General features: G+C 38.9%; 1 protein-coding gene across 2 annotated transcripts; it reads left to right on the forward strand.

Moving 5' to 3' along the window:
* Nucleotides 1–470: 470 nt before the first annotated feature.
* Nucleotides 471–12854, forward strand: LOC118772953 (LIM domain transcription factor LMO4). 2 transcript variants are annotated; one of them, XM_036521647.1, is made up of 5 exons: nt 471–895; nt 3333–3579; nt 9077–9173; nt 9437–9652; nt 12614–12854. In XM_036521647.1, exons 2-5 carry the CDS (start codon nt 3344–3346, stop codon nt 12620–12622), a joined length of 558 nt encoding a protein of 185 aa, XP_036377540.1. In that variant the 5' UTR covers nt 471–895; nt 3333–3343; the 3' UTR covers nt 12623–12854. The 2 variants fall into 2 exon arrangements, with proteins under 2 accessions (XP_036377540.1, XP_036377541.1); XM_036521648.1 differs by having other exon boundaries at nt 9497–9652.
* Nucleotides 12855–14354: the final 1500 nt, after the last annotated feature.

Genomic DNA, 14354 nt, shown 5'->3' on the forward strand with positions numbered 1-14354 from the left:
ACTTAATAAAAGTAATTTATACTCCACCATTGACATTTTTTGAAATTTTTTTGGCATTTTTCTGAATACCACAAACTTACCCCACTTTCTGCCTACACTATATATAACTACACCCTTATAAAATAAAGCGAAATTTTACCTACCCTGAAATTTTACAGACTGGATTTAAGAGATAATATCAAAAGAATGCCATTTGCAATGTTAACTCCTTGTAGCTAGAATGGACGTGCCATGTGTGAAGTGGCGAAATGAGTACGTACGTAGCCGTGAAGACGAAATATCGAGCATTAAGACGCATTTTACTTCCTTTAGTCGGTGTGCCCAAGTCAATTTCACATTCTTCTGATTGGGTGGTTTTGTTATTCCGCCTGAATGGACCGCGCAGAGATTGGCTGTAGATTGATTTACGTCATCCTCCCAGAAAAGATGTGCCTGGGATCTTCGTTCTGTCAGTAACACATGTGGAGCAGGAGAGCGTAGGATAACCGCGTTCGTGGGGGAGGAAAGACAAGCGCAAGTAACTGTCGTTTGTACGGTAGAAAAACAAATAGGTCTGTTTTGAATGGAAATTTTCCAGTGCGTATTGCAGAATATTTTCAAGGACACGTCTCAGTCGCTCGTGAAACAACAGAACAAGACCGCGCCAGTGGAAATACAATCTGAAAACTCCATTTGCCTTATTTCGCTTATTGCCAACACAGAACAGTATTCCTGAGGACTTAAGCCGCGCGCTTTCTGGTCTCGGACTGGTGCGCTGTCTGCTCTGCCATTTGATTGCGGAGTCAAACCAGTTACGCTGACTCATTTTGTTATTTTTTGTTACAAATTCATAAAGCACATCAAAGGTCTGCGCGGCTAACTGAATCAGCCATTGCACTGAAAAGAGACAAAGGAGGTAGGTGTGCTTTCATACGAATTCAAAATCGGTACACTTCGTGTACTTTGTCAGGATCTGATAATCTGGTTTATGAGAACAGAGTGCGGTACACATTTTGTATTAAAATGAAGTCAGCATCATGAGCAGTGAAAAAACTCTCAAGTGTATGCTCAGTCTGACGTAGTTGGATAGGATTGCAGCCTTAAATCGTGTTTGTGGCGTTTTCAATATCGCAGAAAGGCAGCGAGGATGGAAGAGAGGATATCGGGGTAAGGACAGCTTTTCCGCGCGTAATTCTCCCTCAAACTAGGACTATGTCGACGCAATCACAGGGGTGTGTATTAAGCCATTTCGATTTAAAATATGTCTCATCCTTTACTTTTACTTACCATTAAAACGGCACAAGCAACTGTTAAAATGAGGACTGTTTGCCTGCAGCTGCCTGGTCTGTTTATTTCACTGACTCCATCTCAGTGCCTAAATTGCCTGGCCATGTAATTACTCACGTAAGCCCATTTAAGTTAAAAGCTCCCCTCAGTCTATTCTTCTTTCCCCTGCAAACTCGGAATGAAACTTGACGATGGCCCGATCCTATTTATCTGGGGACTTACTCTGGCTGGGCTCTTTGATTCATCTCCTTTTAGATTTAATCAGCACTAAGGTATTGCTTGTCCTTAAGAGTCTCAGCTAATGGGGTTACTGAATGCTTTTCTCAGTGTAACGTCTCCCCCCCTTCTCTAATTACCTTTCAACAAAGATTTGGCTTAGCCCGCCATGAAGTCCGGAGGACGAAATTGGAAAGGATTAAAAATTAAAATGCATCAGCTGAAAAGTGAAATAGACAATTGTGCGTAGGGTGCAAATCCATTAAACCACGAGGTAATGTTTTCGTTACAATAAGGTGCGAGAGAAAACCAGTTAAACCGTATACCTGTAATCAATTGTTAAAAAACGTACGTAGCTCCTTAGGTATGGTGGTCGACAAAAACAAGTATTGGATAACTACAAGGATATTGTTAACTATTGTCGTTAACTATTAGGATATTCGTCATAGGAGTTTGGTTAAAATCCGTAAATTATATGTTTTAATACACAGTCAGTCGTCCTGTGGAGATTAACGTGTTGTATAGACTTTGGTACATCTTGTAAAACTTTCGTGGCTTAGCAGAACTCCAGTTTTCTTGTCTTTTTTTTTTTTTTTTTTTTTTTGTCAAGAGCCAGTTTTACTCATGGACAATATGCGTTGACCGCTTGAGTAATGGCAAAGGGAAAATGTCTTAAAATCCGAATCGGGTATCTCAACAAAACCATCAGGCAGAATGTTATCAGTCAGGAGCATTCATCTTGGAGGAACCTACAGCCAATCACAGCATTAAGATGAGAGATCAAGGACAGATTGGGGAGCAAAAGTTGTCTAAATGTGTTTGTATAATAGGTAAACAACTCCTCTCAGGGTCTATGTTTGTGGCTGTGTAGAATACAAAAGCAAACACAGCCATGCTGATTAAATACATGGGAGTCGCCCCAAAAACAAATATTAGCAGCATAAATAAGTCTGTTGCTCTACCATTCCAAAAAGTTGTTTGTAATAAATGCAAGTGGTGTGACAGCTATGTATGAACCCTTCAGACTGTTTTACTGAAAGCTTTTCAGTTCTGTCAGGTAGCGGAGTGGTTTTCAGCCAGGTGATGAATCCCCTTTGGTATAAATAAAACGCATCCTATGCCTTAATGCTTCCTCTAATTTTTTCAGACAGCACAATATAAGTATTTAGAAAAATATTTTCAATCTGTCACAATTTTGTTCGTGTGTTTTCCCCCGCCAGAGTAAGTGGTCAAATTTGAAAGTCTGAAAAGTCGCATACATATATTGACAAAATATTAACAGAACGCAGAATGTAAGAATTGAACATATCAGAGATGCACAGCTGAAATAACAAAGTTTGGGAAATATCTAGAACTTGCTGTTAGCACATGTTACCTCAGTCACTAATATGGATAAATCAGACAAAAGTGAGACAACCCTGTGGTGTCATTGAAGAGATCAGATATTCAGATTATTCAAATGTATGACCATTAGCTCAGATTGATTACTTGCATTAGTATCTTCATGCTTGTTGAACAAAAATGGAAGGAAGATGTGTCCTTCTTCATCAGCATTCATAAAGGAGAGCCTAAGCGCCCCAAGAGTTCTTAAAATAAGAATTGATATTATTAGTTTTTCTGGCTTAAAGCGTGAGTGAATGCAGATCTCTTTTGCATCAAGTCTTTATTTTCAGATAATAAGGTTCATACAGTGGGTAGGGGTGTATGTGCTATTGTGAGGTGGGGGTTTAACTACCCACGACAAATACTCTGTCTTGACAGTGATAGAATATTTGAATATCGAAGCATCCAAAATTCCTATTCATAGTGTCATTACCGTCACTAACCGGCCTTCACACTGTCTTGTTCAGCTACGGAAACCATGGTGAACCCTGGCAGCAATGCGCAGCCACCCCCAGTAGGAGCGGGGTCTCTCTCCTGGAAAAGGTGTGCTGGCTGTGGAGGAAAGATTGCAGACCGCTTCCTCCTCTACGCTATGGACAGCTACTGGCACAGCCGGTGCCTCAAGTGTTCCTGTTGCCAGGCACAACTAGGGGAGATTGGCACATCCTGCTACACCAAAAGCGGCATGATCCTCTGTAGAAATGACTACATCAGGTAAGTCTGCGCCACAGTACTGTTACACTGGATGTTTACTATTGTTTACACAACTTGATTTTGAACTGGATACTCAGACATCCCTTGAGCAAGCAATAAGCTATCACCAGTTATGTAAGTGTCTGAAGTAAAAATGTTATGTCTAGCCCTCTCTGAATTTTCATGTAAAGTGAGATTTAAAGACGCATACATTCCTATTAAGTTGTTATACTTTTTATCTAAGACAAATCAACATTGCAATGGGTAATTCAGGCCAGGGTGTTTGTGGACATTTAGATACAATCTTCAGGTTGTGCAGTCCTTGATTATAATTCTCTATCATATTTTTGACAAAAACTGTTTTGAATCCTTTCAGAATGAGATCTTTGTTCTCAAATTGTAGCCTTCTTCATGGGCCATAGGATGATGAAGTGGTGTTTCAGACATATTAACAAAATAACAAATCCCATGCCATTGTTCAGTGGATACGGTAGTTAAAGACTGAGTCACACTTGTTTTCATTTTAGAAGACATTGAAAAACTGGTTTCACACCTCTTTCTTTCAACGCTAATGAAATTCTAAAAATCATAATTCCATGGACATGCTTGTATCAGGGAGCAAATTTAACCAAGAAAAAAGGCCATTTAAAATATTTTTTGAATATTCCAGACACTGAAATAAGGATGGGTGACAGCATTCTTATTCAGCTAATGGGTGACAGCCTGATCATTTAACAATGTGACCTTATGAAGCCTTATACAAGCATTTTAAAAGTAGTATCTGCTGTATACAAGGAACAGACTAGGCTTTTTAGGAATAATCATTAAAAGCTGTATATTTGTCCTCTTATAATATCTGTATGGTTTTTATTTCTGCATGCAGATTTTGAGACAGTGGACATGTTTTAAGAGGCACACTCATTTTTGAATTCATTAGATTAAAACATAAAGAGGGCATTTAGTTATTTTGATAATGTTGCTTCTTTCTCTGGAGTCCAGCCTCAATCAGCTAAATTGAATCAAAAGCACATAGGTCAGGGAAAAAGAACTTCAAGGAAGGACATTTTACTAAGGAGGGAAAAAAACAAATAATATATTCTCTGAAGGCTAGACTTGTTAATAAGGACAATACGTTTAACCTTGGTTTTTTAGTTGAGACAAAGCGAAAACTGTATGTTGAGTTAATGCACAACAGGCGACAATGGCTAGAGTGTTTCAGTTTCATCAGGATTTCGTTTTACCTTTTTTTTTTTTTTTTTTTAAACCAGTGTTTGTATGTTCAACTGCGGGTGAGATTATTGATTCTACCCTGAGCTGAAAACAAAGTACCAAATGATTCTCATTTCTTTTACTTGCACTGCATAATGTGCCTTGAAGAGTTCAAACTGACACACTACCCTGTAATGCAACCTGCACGGAGGAGCAGAAATTTTGAGACTGCCAGCACTTCCCATCAAAAGGATTAAGTCAATGGGGCGCTTCACTCGTAATGGGTCTACAACCTAATTAAAACTGGGAGGAAAAGTGGATACACCTTTCCACTTGTAATGAGAGCGTGGTCGGTAGAAGAATGGAGCTAAAACAACGCTCACAAGCCTGGTGATCTGGGTAGAGATAAAAACTGGTTGACAGTGAGTCCACACAATTAAAAGCTTTAATTAGTGGCTCTTCCATTTTTTTTAGTCCTGATGGGTTTTATCTAATGAGATCTGGTCCCTGGCTTGGATCTGCTCAGAATGACATGTCTGAAATGAATGAGAATCCACATCACAAACAAAACATTTAATTAACAAAATTGGCTTTTGAAAGAGGGGGGGATTATTACAAGAGCCAGTTGCCTCCAGGGTTTAAAGGGACAGCCTCATTTTTGTAATGGATTATTAAATTGTCACCGTGGCATAAATGATAGAGAAATATCTCAGTCTTTTAGTAATCTGTTAATTCAGAGAATTTGCAGATTGATCAGGTATATAAACAACATGCATCGTATCTCTAAATGAAAAATGCATATGACCTAGGATAATACCATCTCCTGCAGATAAACCAGTAATGGCACATGCCACAGACATTATGCAGAAGACAATTGTTGTCATTCTTCATTGTGGTATAAAGCAGATGTCAGATATTGACAGACTTGTGTTAACTTTAAGGAACCAGTATACTACACACCAAATCTAAAGGAAATGTGTGGTTGTATTGCCTTGTTTTGTTTTAAGAAAGGGGGATTGTATGGGGGCTGTGAGAGGAACTCGGCAAGGGAATTAATTTAGGTAGTAATCATGTGGCTGCTAGATTCATGGAATGCGGCCCCTTTAATTGAATAGGCTAGGTAATTAAATGGCACTTTTCCAATACAACGTGCTAGGTAAATCTAATAGTTGGTTATTTAATATCACTTTGAAGTCTGCCCACTCAAGCGCTATGACAGCATAGGAGCATGTGAACTATTAGCGAGGAAAAAGCAGGATCTCAAAAATTAATTAAATTGCATGCAATTTAAGGGAAACGTTTATCTTGATTTGTCATAACAGAATTAATTCAAGGCCTCCAATTCACTTGGGGCAAGATCTGTTACTCTGAATTAACCAAGCATAATTTGGCACTTTTTTTTAAACTCCTCTAGCTCCCCACCTCCTCTTTCTCCAACGCAGTGCTTGCCATTATGCAGAGCCCCTCTTAAGTATCAATATCTCCTAGTGCTTTTAAGGGGCTTTGGCTGCTGTTTTACCGAGGCATCTTTAATAACCTGTGTTTTTTTTTTTTTTACAGTGTTTAAGGGTGTTATGAAAGACATGTCTGTTTATGGTACATGTGCCAGCATTTCTTCTTTCCCTGTCATAATTCTCATGCTGATTACTCTTGTTTAAATATACTGTATTTCACATACACTGTTTGTGTAAAAATAAGTCCCCACAGAAGATATTAGCATGAATGCTACGCAAAGCGCATAGCATGGTTACCTGGATCGTGTAGTCTGACCATTTCTCCTATGTTAGTGTTAAAATGAAGGCATTGTGACCCTTACGAAAAGCATGGCATGATGTTTGTGATGTATTATGTAGAATGTCTGTGTGGCTGAAATACAAAGGATACTACAAATCCACAAATCTTTCCGAAAGAAACTGAGACCAATTATGTCATCGCAATTAGAGTCTCCTGGCCTTAATTACTTCAGCCCAGGGTATCTCTCCCCAATGCAGGAGTTCAAGAGAAAAGAGCCCATTAGGCACCAAGCACAGACTGATAGCAATGTAATTGAGCACCTAAAGCCTTCAGCCTTTTAAATCAAATACAATCCTGGGCAGTCCCCTGGTTAAATAATTAACCTGGTATGTATAGATAACCACAATGAAATGAAGACCTGTGTGGTGAAGCCATCAAAGTGTGTTTACAGAGTATTGTATTACAGGACTTTATGCCAGGGAAATTATTTGTTGAAAAAAAATTAATAATTTGCTGTAATAAATAGTATGATTATAAACAACTGAATAATTCAAACACTTGTTATCAGTTGTGCTTTTATAATGATGTAAAGACAGTAAAAGTATGTACAGTAATGTGACACATGCTCCATGTCTTTGCAGTGCTTCATCATTTGAATGGTTTGCTTATTTGACATAAAGGACTTTTGGAAATGTATACATTTTTCATAATTACTGTGTATATATTTGTGTCACACAACAATGCTCTCAGCCTATTTTCCTGTATACAAATGTATAGAAATCATCTAAAATCTTGGCTTGTGGAAAAATAGATTGAGCTTACTGCAGCTGAGTCTGGTGTATAGCTGTCAAAAAGGTTTTTTTTTTTTTTTTTTTTTTTTTGGACTTTCCTGCCCTGGTCATTCCATTTTAGATACCAGGTGGTGATGTGTCGTGGATCTCAAGCTAATTAGTTTTGAAATGGGGTTTTGATTGAACCCTACAAATCGATGCCACAGCAAAATTTGTTTCTCAGGCTTCCTATTAAAAGCCATTTTAGGGGCAGTTTTACTACTCTCTCTGTCGTTCTGTCGATACATTTAATAACAACTTGCAGGCTATTTTCAATAAAGTGGTGACAGCAAATTAGTACTTGGAACATGTCAAGTCCTCTCCTTGGGGTCTAGATTTGAGAGATCTCTCCTGGTTGCAAGGAAGTGTAAAGAGGGGCAAGAGGATTGCTGTTGTATTTCAGTGTTAAGAGGAAATAAACATTCTGACATGGATGACAAGGATTAAAACAAGAAACAGTCCCCTTTTCGTAGCCTCCTTGTGAGACTTGAATCTGTTGATGTTAGGTATTAAATAATATTAAACTTAGAACTTCTTATCCCATTTGCCTTCATGATATTATGTACATGAAACATTCACATGACAACGTAGTACAATTTTATTAATTCCTGAAATCAGATATCTTGGTTTAAATACAAATAGAGTAATGCTATATCCCTCCACTCTCCTCCTCCACCTTTTTCTCAAGCATGTCAGATGCTGTGGTCTTATTTGATTGCATAGGAAGAGTGCGGTGATAGAGAAAACACCCAGTGAGATATGATGACAAATGGATCCAGATCCCAGTAAATTACTTTCTGCTCAAATCGAAATTTCATTCAGTTTGTTGCTAGCAGAGATGAAGTAATCTAAATTGTGGACTCAAAAGCAGATAGAGGGAAGTTGGAGCAAGCATTTCATTATCAAGAGGGAGAGAGAAGGTTAGGATGAAAGAGATGAGCAGAAGCAAATCTAAAGTGTTGACATCGTGATTGAAAAGGTTAACCCATGCACATTATATATCAACCTGGATAGCAGAGTTTTTCTAATGGAAACGCTGCCCTGCCAGAGCCCGTGCTTGAGTTTTATTGGCAAAAGCACTATGTCTCTCTAGATGTACAATCAAATCTTCTTAGTTTTCTGATTGCTTATGTTCCAGGTTATTATTGGTATGCAAAATATACAGATTGATCAGGTATATAAACAAAATGATTTTTTTTTATATACCTTTAATACCTTGTTTCAGTGGCAAAGCTTAGAGATACAGAATGTAATTTGTTCCTTTTATTATTTTTGCAGTATGAAATATTTCCAACTCACAGTTGTTTTCTACATTGCAATTTCCATATATAGGCTTAAGATAGACCTCATTAAAGCCAAGCTAATTGTATGAGTGATGGAACTGTGGAGTCTGACGCTATGACTGTGTTTGTTGTGTATACAAGGCCATGTCCATTTGTATGCTGTTGTGAAACATTTATGTATACATACATAGGTCATATTGCATGTACACAGTATAAATATAGTTTACAGTATCCCCTTGAGCCTAGACAACCGATGGATACCGAATGGATTACAGTGATATGTGTTGCAGAAAAACTTCAGCATTCAAAACCACCACATTGTGTAAATTCAAACAACATATTACATACAAGGTAAAACAAGCAGTTTGAGTCCCATTCACATTATTTGGACAATTGACAGGGATATTTGCAAATCACTGTTGTAGTTATGTTGTTATTAACATTCTCTGTTCTCACGTGCAGGTTATTTGGGAATAGTGGAGCATGCAGCGCGTGTGGTCAGTCCATCCCAGCCAGCGAACTGGTCATGAGAGCACAAGGAAATGTATACCATCTCAAGGTAACTCCCCCTCCCTCTTGAAGCACCTTGCCGCAAAGCATGCCAGCAGGACAGTGGCAGAACAAACTTAAAGCACGGCCCACTCGCACCACCTGCACTAAAGATATTTGTCAAAGTTTGTATTTCAAGAGGCGATATTTGTATCTTTCTCAGAAAATGCTGTGACCTCTCCTATTCCATGTTTAGCGATCAGTCCCAGAGTCCCTGACCATTGACTGCTGGTCTTCGAGGTGTCTTTGAGGCCCTGTCTGTTGGGATTACAGGTGCATGGAATGATCAGTGCTGGGGCTGGTTGTGAAGAGTGTCTCTTCTCCCTGTCGCAGTGCTTCACCTGCTCCACCTGTCGGAACCGCCTGGTCCCCGGCGACCGCTTTCACTACATCAACGGCAGCTTGTTCTGTGAACACGACAGACCTGCAGCTCTTATCAACGGCCATTTGAATTCATTGCAGACGAACCCACTTCTGCCAGACCAGAAGGTAGAGACCCTTGATTTCATTCCCACCCCCCCATAAAATGAAATGAGGAGTGCCTGTTAGTGTGCGCAGATGTGTGGGAAACAAGTGGATGGGCTCCAGGAGGAGCTCCACTGTTTCTCTTTGAGCCTCTGTACCTCAGGGCTGCATGTCCTCAGTGCCTCCCCGGCCAATGCATTGTCCTGCTTCATGTTTATTAAGGAAAAGTGTTTGTGCTAGTGAGTTCTAGAGCAGTTCTTCTGTGATTCATAACTGTTTCAGCTAATTCACTGGTATTTGTGTAATCATCTGTTTTTTGATCTAGTATATTTAAAAAAAAAAAAAAAAAACCCGGTTAGGTCATGGGGTCATCGGTCAGGGGGGCAGGTTTTTGTAAGAAGGAAGCAGAGAAATTAGAAAGCACGAAAGCACAAAATCGGCATTGCTCAAATGGACTGTCGCCGTCAAGTCTGAATTCCTAAACATGTCACTACGTCTATCCATGACTGTTTTGACATGCACAGCTAAAGGTACAACATACTTTGAGCAGAGGAAGGAAGACAAGTGCAGTTTGATTTTGGCTAAAACTAATTTGTAGCAATTACTGTCAGCCCTAAAATGAGAGGAGTGCAAACGCAAGCCTATGCCAGTTAAAAAAAATAAATAAATAAAGCAAGAGCCCTGCACATAAATGCATCCGCATCATGTTTCATACTGATTATATATTGATGACATTGATTCATTTACTCTTTACCACAAGAACTGCATGGATATTAAATCTTATTGACCGTAGATGAATTTTAATTTCAGATGGGTGATAGATTTTTCCATCATTCCTGATTGCGTCTTTGACTTTTTCATCATTAAGAGAGCCAATCAGACCCTTCTGACTTATTACAGTGTAACAAAATGTACACACATCACAAGGTAATTCTTTATGGATTTAGAAGTGGATCTGTTTGAGGCATCACATGGATCATGTTTTGTTTTGTTTTCATCAGAATGGTTTAATCTGTGTTGTGTATAATATGGCTGAATTAGACTAAACCAGAGTCGGAAGCCTTAGTAAGTGTAATCTGTAATCATGTGATTTTAGAGGAGAGACAAAAATGTAAATGTTTTCTTTAATCCTTTAAAACCAATAAAAGTGACCCTCTGTGACAGAATTATTATTCTGGAGAACAGTCTGCTCAGAATACAGACCTATATTATTTTGTTAGCATAAATATACAGTGCGCTGTCATGAAAGACTTCTGGATATGAGGGAGCAGCAAAATACATTTGTGCAATTTATTGAAGGCAAAATGTATCGTGCATCATGCATATAATTCTGAGTGAGGTTGCAAGGCCTGGAGGAGGAGAATTGCATTAAGCTTTTCACCCATTAGAGGCTTGTTAAGGCCTAGTAAATTTACCAGTCAGTGTAAAGAGCACCTAATACTGAAATTGAAAGCCTTTGCATTATCTATCTTCATTTTAAATGTTTGTTAAAGCCTTTACCTTTCTCATAGTGATTGAAGTGGTAAATGTGAGGTCACATTGTTTATTTATGTGCCGACATCAATTGTAGTGAAAACAGATTAATTATTGATGTTAAAATGCAATCTTAATATTGGGCTTAGTGCTTTAATTATAGTAGAGGAAGAATTCTGAAATACAAGCAACCACCTCCCTGAGATAAAGTATGGAATTTTTTGTTTCTGTAATTGCAGTGTTTAAAACGAAGCGCTTAAAAGAGTTTTGTAGTAAATATGATTTATCCTTAAGAATAAATGCAATACCAGGCAATGTTTTCATGTGTACGGATCTATTATATAATTTTTAATGATGGAGGGTCACCCATGTCCATTTGACAGGACAGAACTAATCAGCTTGCCATTTTACTTACTTCTTCCTGCAGTGGTAGAAAATCTGTAAAATCAAAATACACAGGAAAAGAGTAGGGGAAAAAGCGACGCAATCCCACTAACATGGATATGAAGCACCTTCCTTCACCCGTTGTTTATATTATGTGCGATTTCACGGTGACATAATTGGTGTTGTCTGTGTCCACAGCAGAGGACATTTGATGCTCATTTATTAAGTAGGCTCTCTGGCTTCTCCCTAATCTCTTTGTTCAAGACAGACAAATTACCTTTCTCACACTGAGCTTCAGCCCTGGGGAATTAAACCTCTCTGCCTCAGTCACTTTAATTAGCCTGAAAGTGGGGGTTTGCAATTACAAATATACTGCAGCCCTCTTAGTAATTTGAGGAAAGGGGAAATGCGAATTCTGTAGAATCTAAAAACAAAACAGTAGAGGGAATAAAAGTTGGTGAGAAAATTGCTCAGAGAGAATATAATTTTCTTTGTTCAGCATCTCTGCATTTCACAGAAATCTATCACCCCAAGGGAGAGTGTGTTACTGTATTGTTAAAATGACAGAAAGAAAGACTCACTTTATAAATGTACATTAAAGACAATGCAAACGAGATAAGACACCAGATGGCTTCCACAGCCCTGCTGATCAATAAATTAAGCAAGGCTTAAGTGTAGCTGGCAATAGATGATGCAATCTTGACTTCATTAAATGCAGAAATGGAGGCACAGCAATTTTGGAGCACTCTGCCTGTTTGTGATATTGCAGTTGCCTTGAGGGAGAAAGGAAGGATTCACGTCTGCCTGTGTGCACACGTAATTCCCCATAGACTTCAAATTAAACCCAACTTGTCATCGCCAGCAGGACTCTTGCTTTACACGTTAGATCCACCAAAACAAAGGAGTTATCTCCAAGTTATTGTGAACCATGCGAGAGTGAAAGTTTGACATTTATCAGTTTTCCAGGCAGAATGCTGTAAGGATATTTCTTCCTTTCTTTCAGTTGCTATCAAGTGGATTTACTAAGTGTGTACAGGTATAAATGCAGGTGTTTTCTCTCTGGGTTTTTGCCAGTTTTTGGATTGTGTCATTTGTGTTTAAAGCGGTGTATTTCTTTCCCTCTTTCAGGTGTGTTAGAAGGGAGGTGTTCCGGAAGCAGGAGGCGTGCCTTCATTCTCGCCCTCGCTCATTGTCCCCTGCAGCCTCTCAGAGCGCCGCCATCAAGGCTGGCCCTCGTACCTCACCCTTGTCATCCCAGCTGCCTCCCTTCCACAGATGAGAATCCTGTGTGCATGCCACTGAGATGGGAATCTGTGGACTCCATGACTCTGGACTAATGGGAGGCTGTTCAGAAAATGAGAAAGACAGAGAGAGAGACCAACCTGAGGACATTTTGGGTTGAGAAAAAAAAATGACAAATGAAGCTAATTATGTGCAGCTTTTTAAATCTGCATCATATCCTCGTTAGCAATTACTGGTGGGAAATAACTGTTTTTTCCCTTTTTAACCCCCCCCCCCCTTTCTCTAAAGCCTGGTATTCCCTCTGTCTATATTTTAAGTGTTGTAAAGGGAATGTTTTTTGTTTAGGGGATCAAAAGACTATGGGATAAAAATGATATCCGTGGCTTTTGTGGAAATCCAATCATAAACACTTTTGGTGTATCTGTAAAATGCCATGTATGTATGCATGTAAGTGTTTTTTGTCCCAGTGTGGCTACACTCCTCTCCTGACACCTTCCACACCCCTTTCCTCAGGACTCTGACCCCAACACCTAACCTTATCCATGGCAAATGAAAAACAATACTCATAGCTGATAATGTAGAGATTTTCACCAACCTATAAATGCTGAATAAAATAAATCTATTTGTGATATTTTCAGAGACATTTGCTTCAGTATGGTGTATTTAATTAATAAAAATGAAGATACTCAAAATATGAACCCTGATTTGTTCAAGGTGCAGGTGATTGTGCACTTCCTGTGACATCATAGGTGTGAAATTTTCCAGTTAGTCAAAGTTTGAAATTCAGGAACTCTACAATATATCATTTAGAACCTTATTACATGGAGAACAATGTACTGTGTATATGTAGACATTATATATGCCACATGTCAAGGGGTTATTTTTATTTTGTATCATGCATTTTCAATTATCATTTTATCATGGTTGAAATACACTATATGGACAAAAGTATTTGGCCACACCTGTTAGTCAGGGTTTGGGCTAGGCCCGTTATCTCCAGTGAAGGACAATCTTAATGCTTCAGCGTACCAAGACATTTTGGACAATGCTATGCTTCCAACTTTGTGGCAACCGTTTGGGGAAGGCCCTTTTCTATTCCAACATGACTGTGCCCCAGTGCACAAAGCAAGGACTATAGACATGGTTTGATGAGTTCGGTGTGGAAGAACTTGACTGGCCCGCACAGAGCCCTGACCTCAACCCCATCGAGCACCTTTGGGATGAACTGGAATGGAGATTGCGAGCCAGGCCTTCTCGTCCAACATCAGGGCCTGACCTCTGACCTAAATGCTCTACAGAATGAATGGGTACAAATTCCCACAGAAACACTCCAAAATCTTGTGGAAAGCCTTCCAAGAAGAGTGGAAGCTGTTTTAGCTGCAAAAGGGGGACCAACTCCATATTAAAGTATATGTATTTGAATATAATGTCATTACAATGTAATGGTCAGGCATCCGAATACTTTTGTCCATATAGTGTATCATGCATATTGTACATATCATTAAGAAATAAGCAGTGTCTTGTTTATGGATAAAATAGACATTACTGACGGCATCACATTGCAAATCACAGCATCAAAGCTGTAGTTTCCAAATATATCTTTTTCAGGAAAGTCATAAACTTTATT

This window comes from Megalops cyprinoides, chromosome 2 (genome assembly GCF_013368585.1).
Source record: "Megalops cyprinoides isolate fMegCyp1 chromosome 2, fMegCyp1.pri, whole genome shotgun sequence".
Lineage (NCBI taxonomy): Eukaryota > Metazoa > Chordata > Actinopteri > Elopiformes > Megalopidae > Megalops > Megalops cyprinoides.

Bases quoted from the DNA above. Each gene is read 5' to 3' on its own strand.
- LOC118772953 (XM_036521647.1), top strand. From the start codon at position 3,344: ATGGTGAACCCTGGCAGCAATGCGCAGCCACCCCCAGTAGGAGCGGGG. The intron at 3,580-9,076 runs GTAAGTCTGCGC...TCTCACGTGCAG, and splicing joins TGTAGAAATGACTACATCAG to GTTATTTGGGAATAGTGGAG. The intron at 9,174-9,436 runs GTAACTCCCCCT...TTGGGATTACAG, and splicing joins GAAATGTATACCATCTCAAG to GTGCATGGAATGATCAGTGC.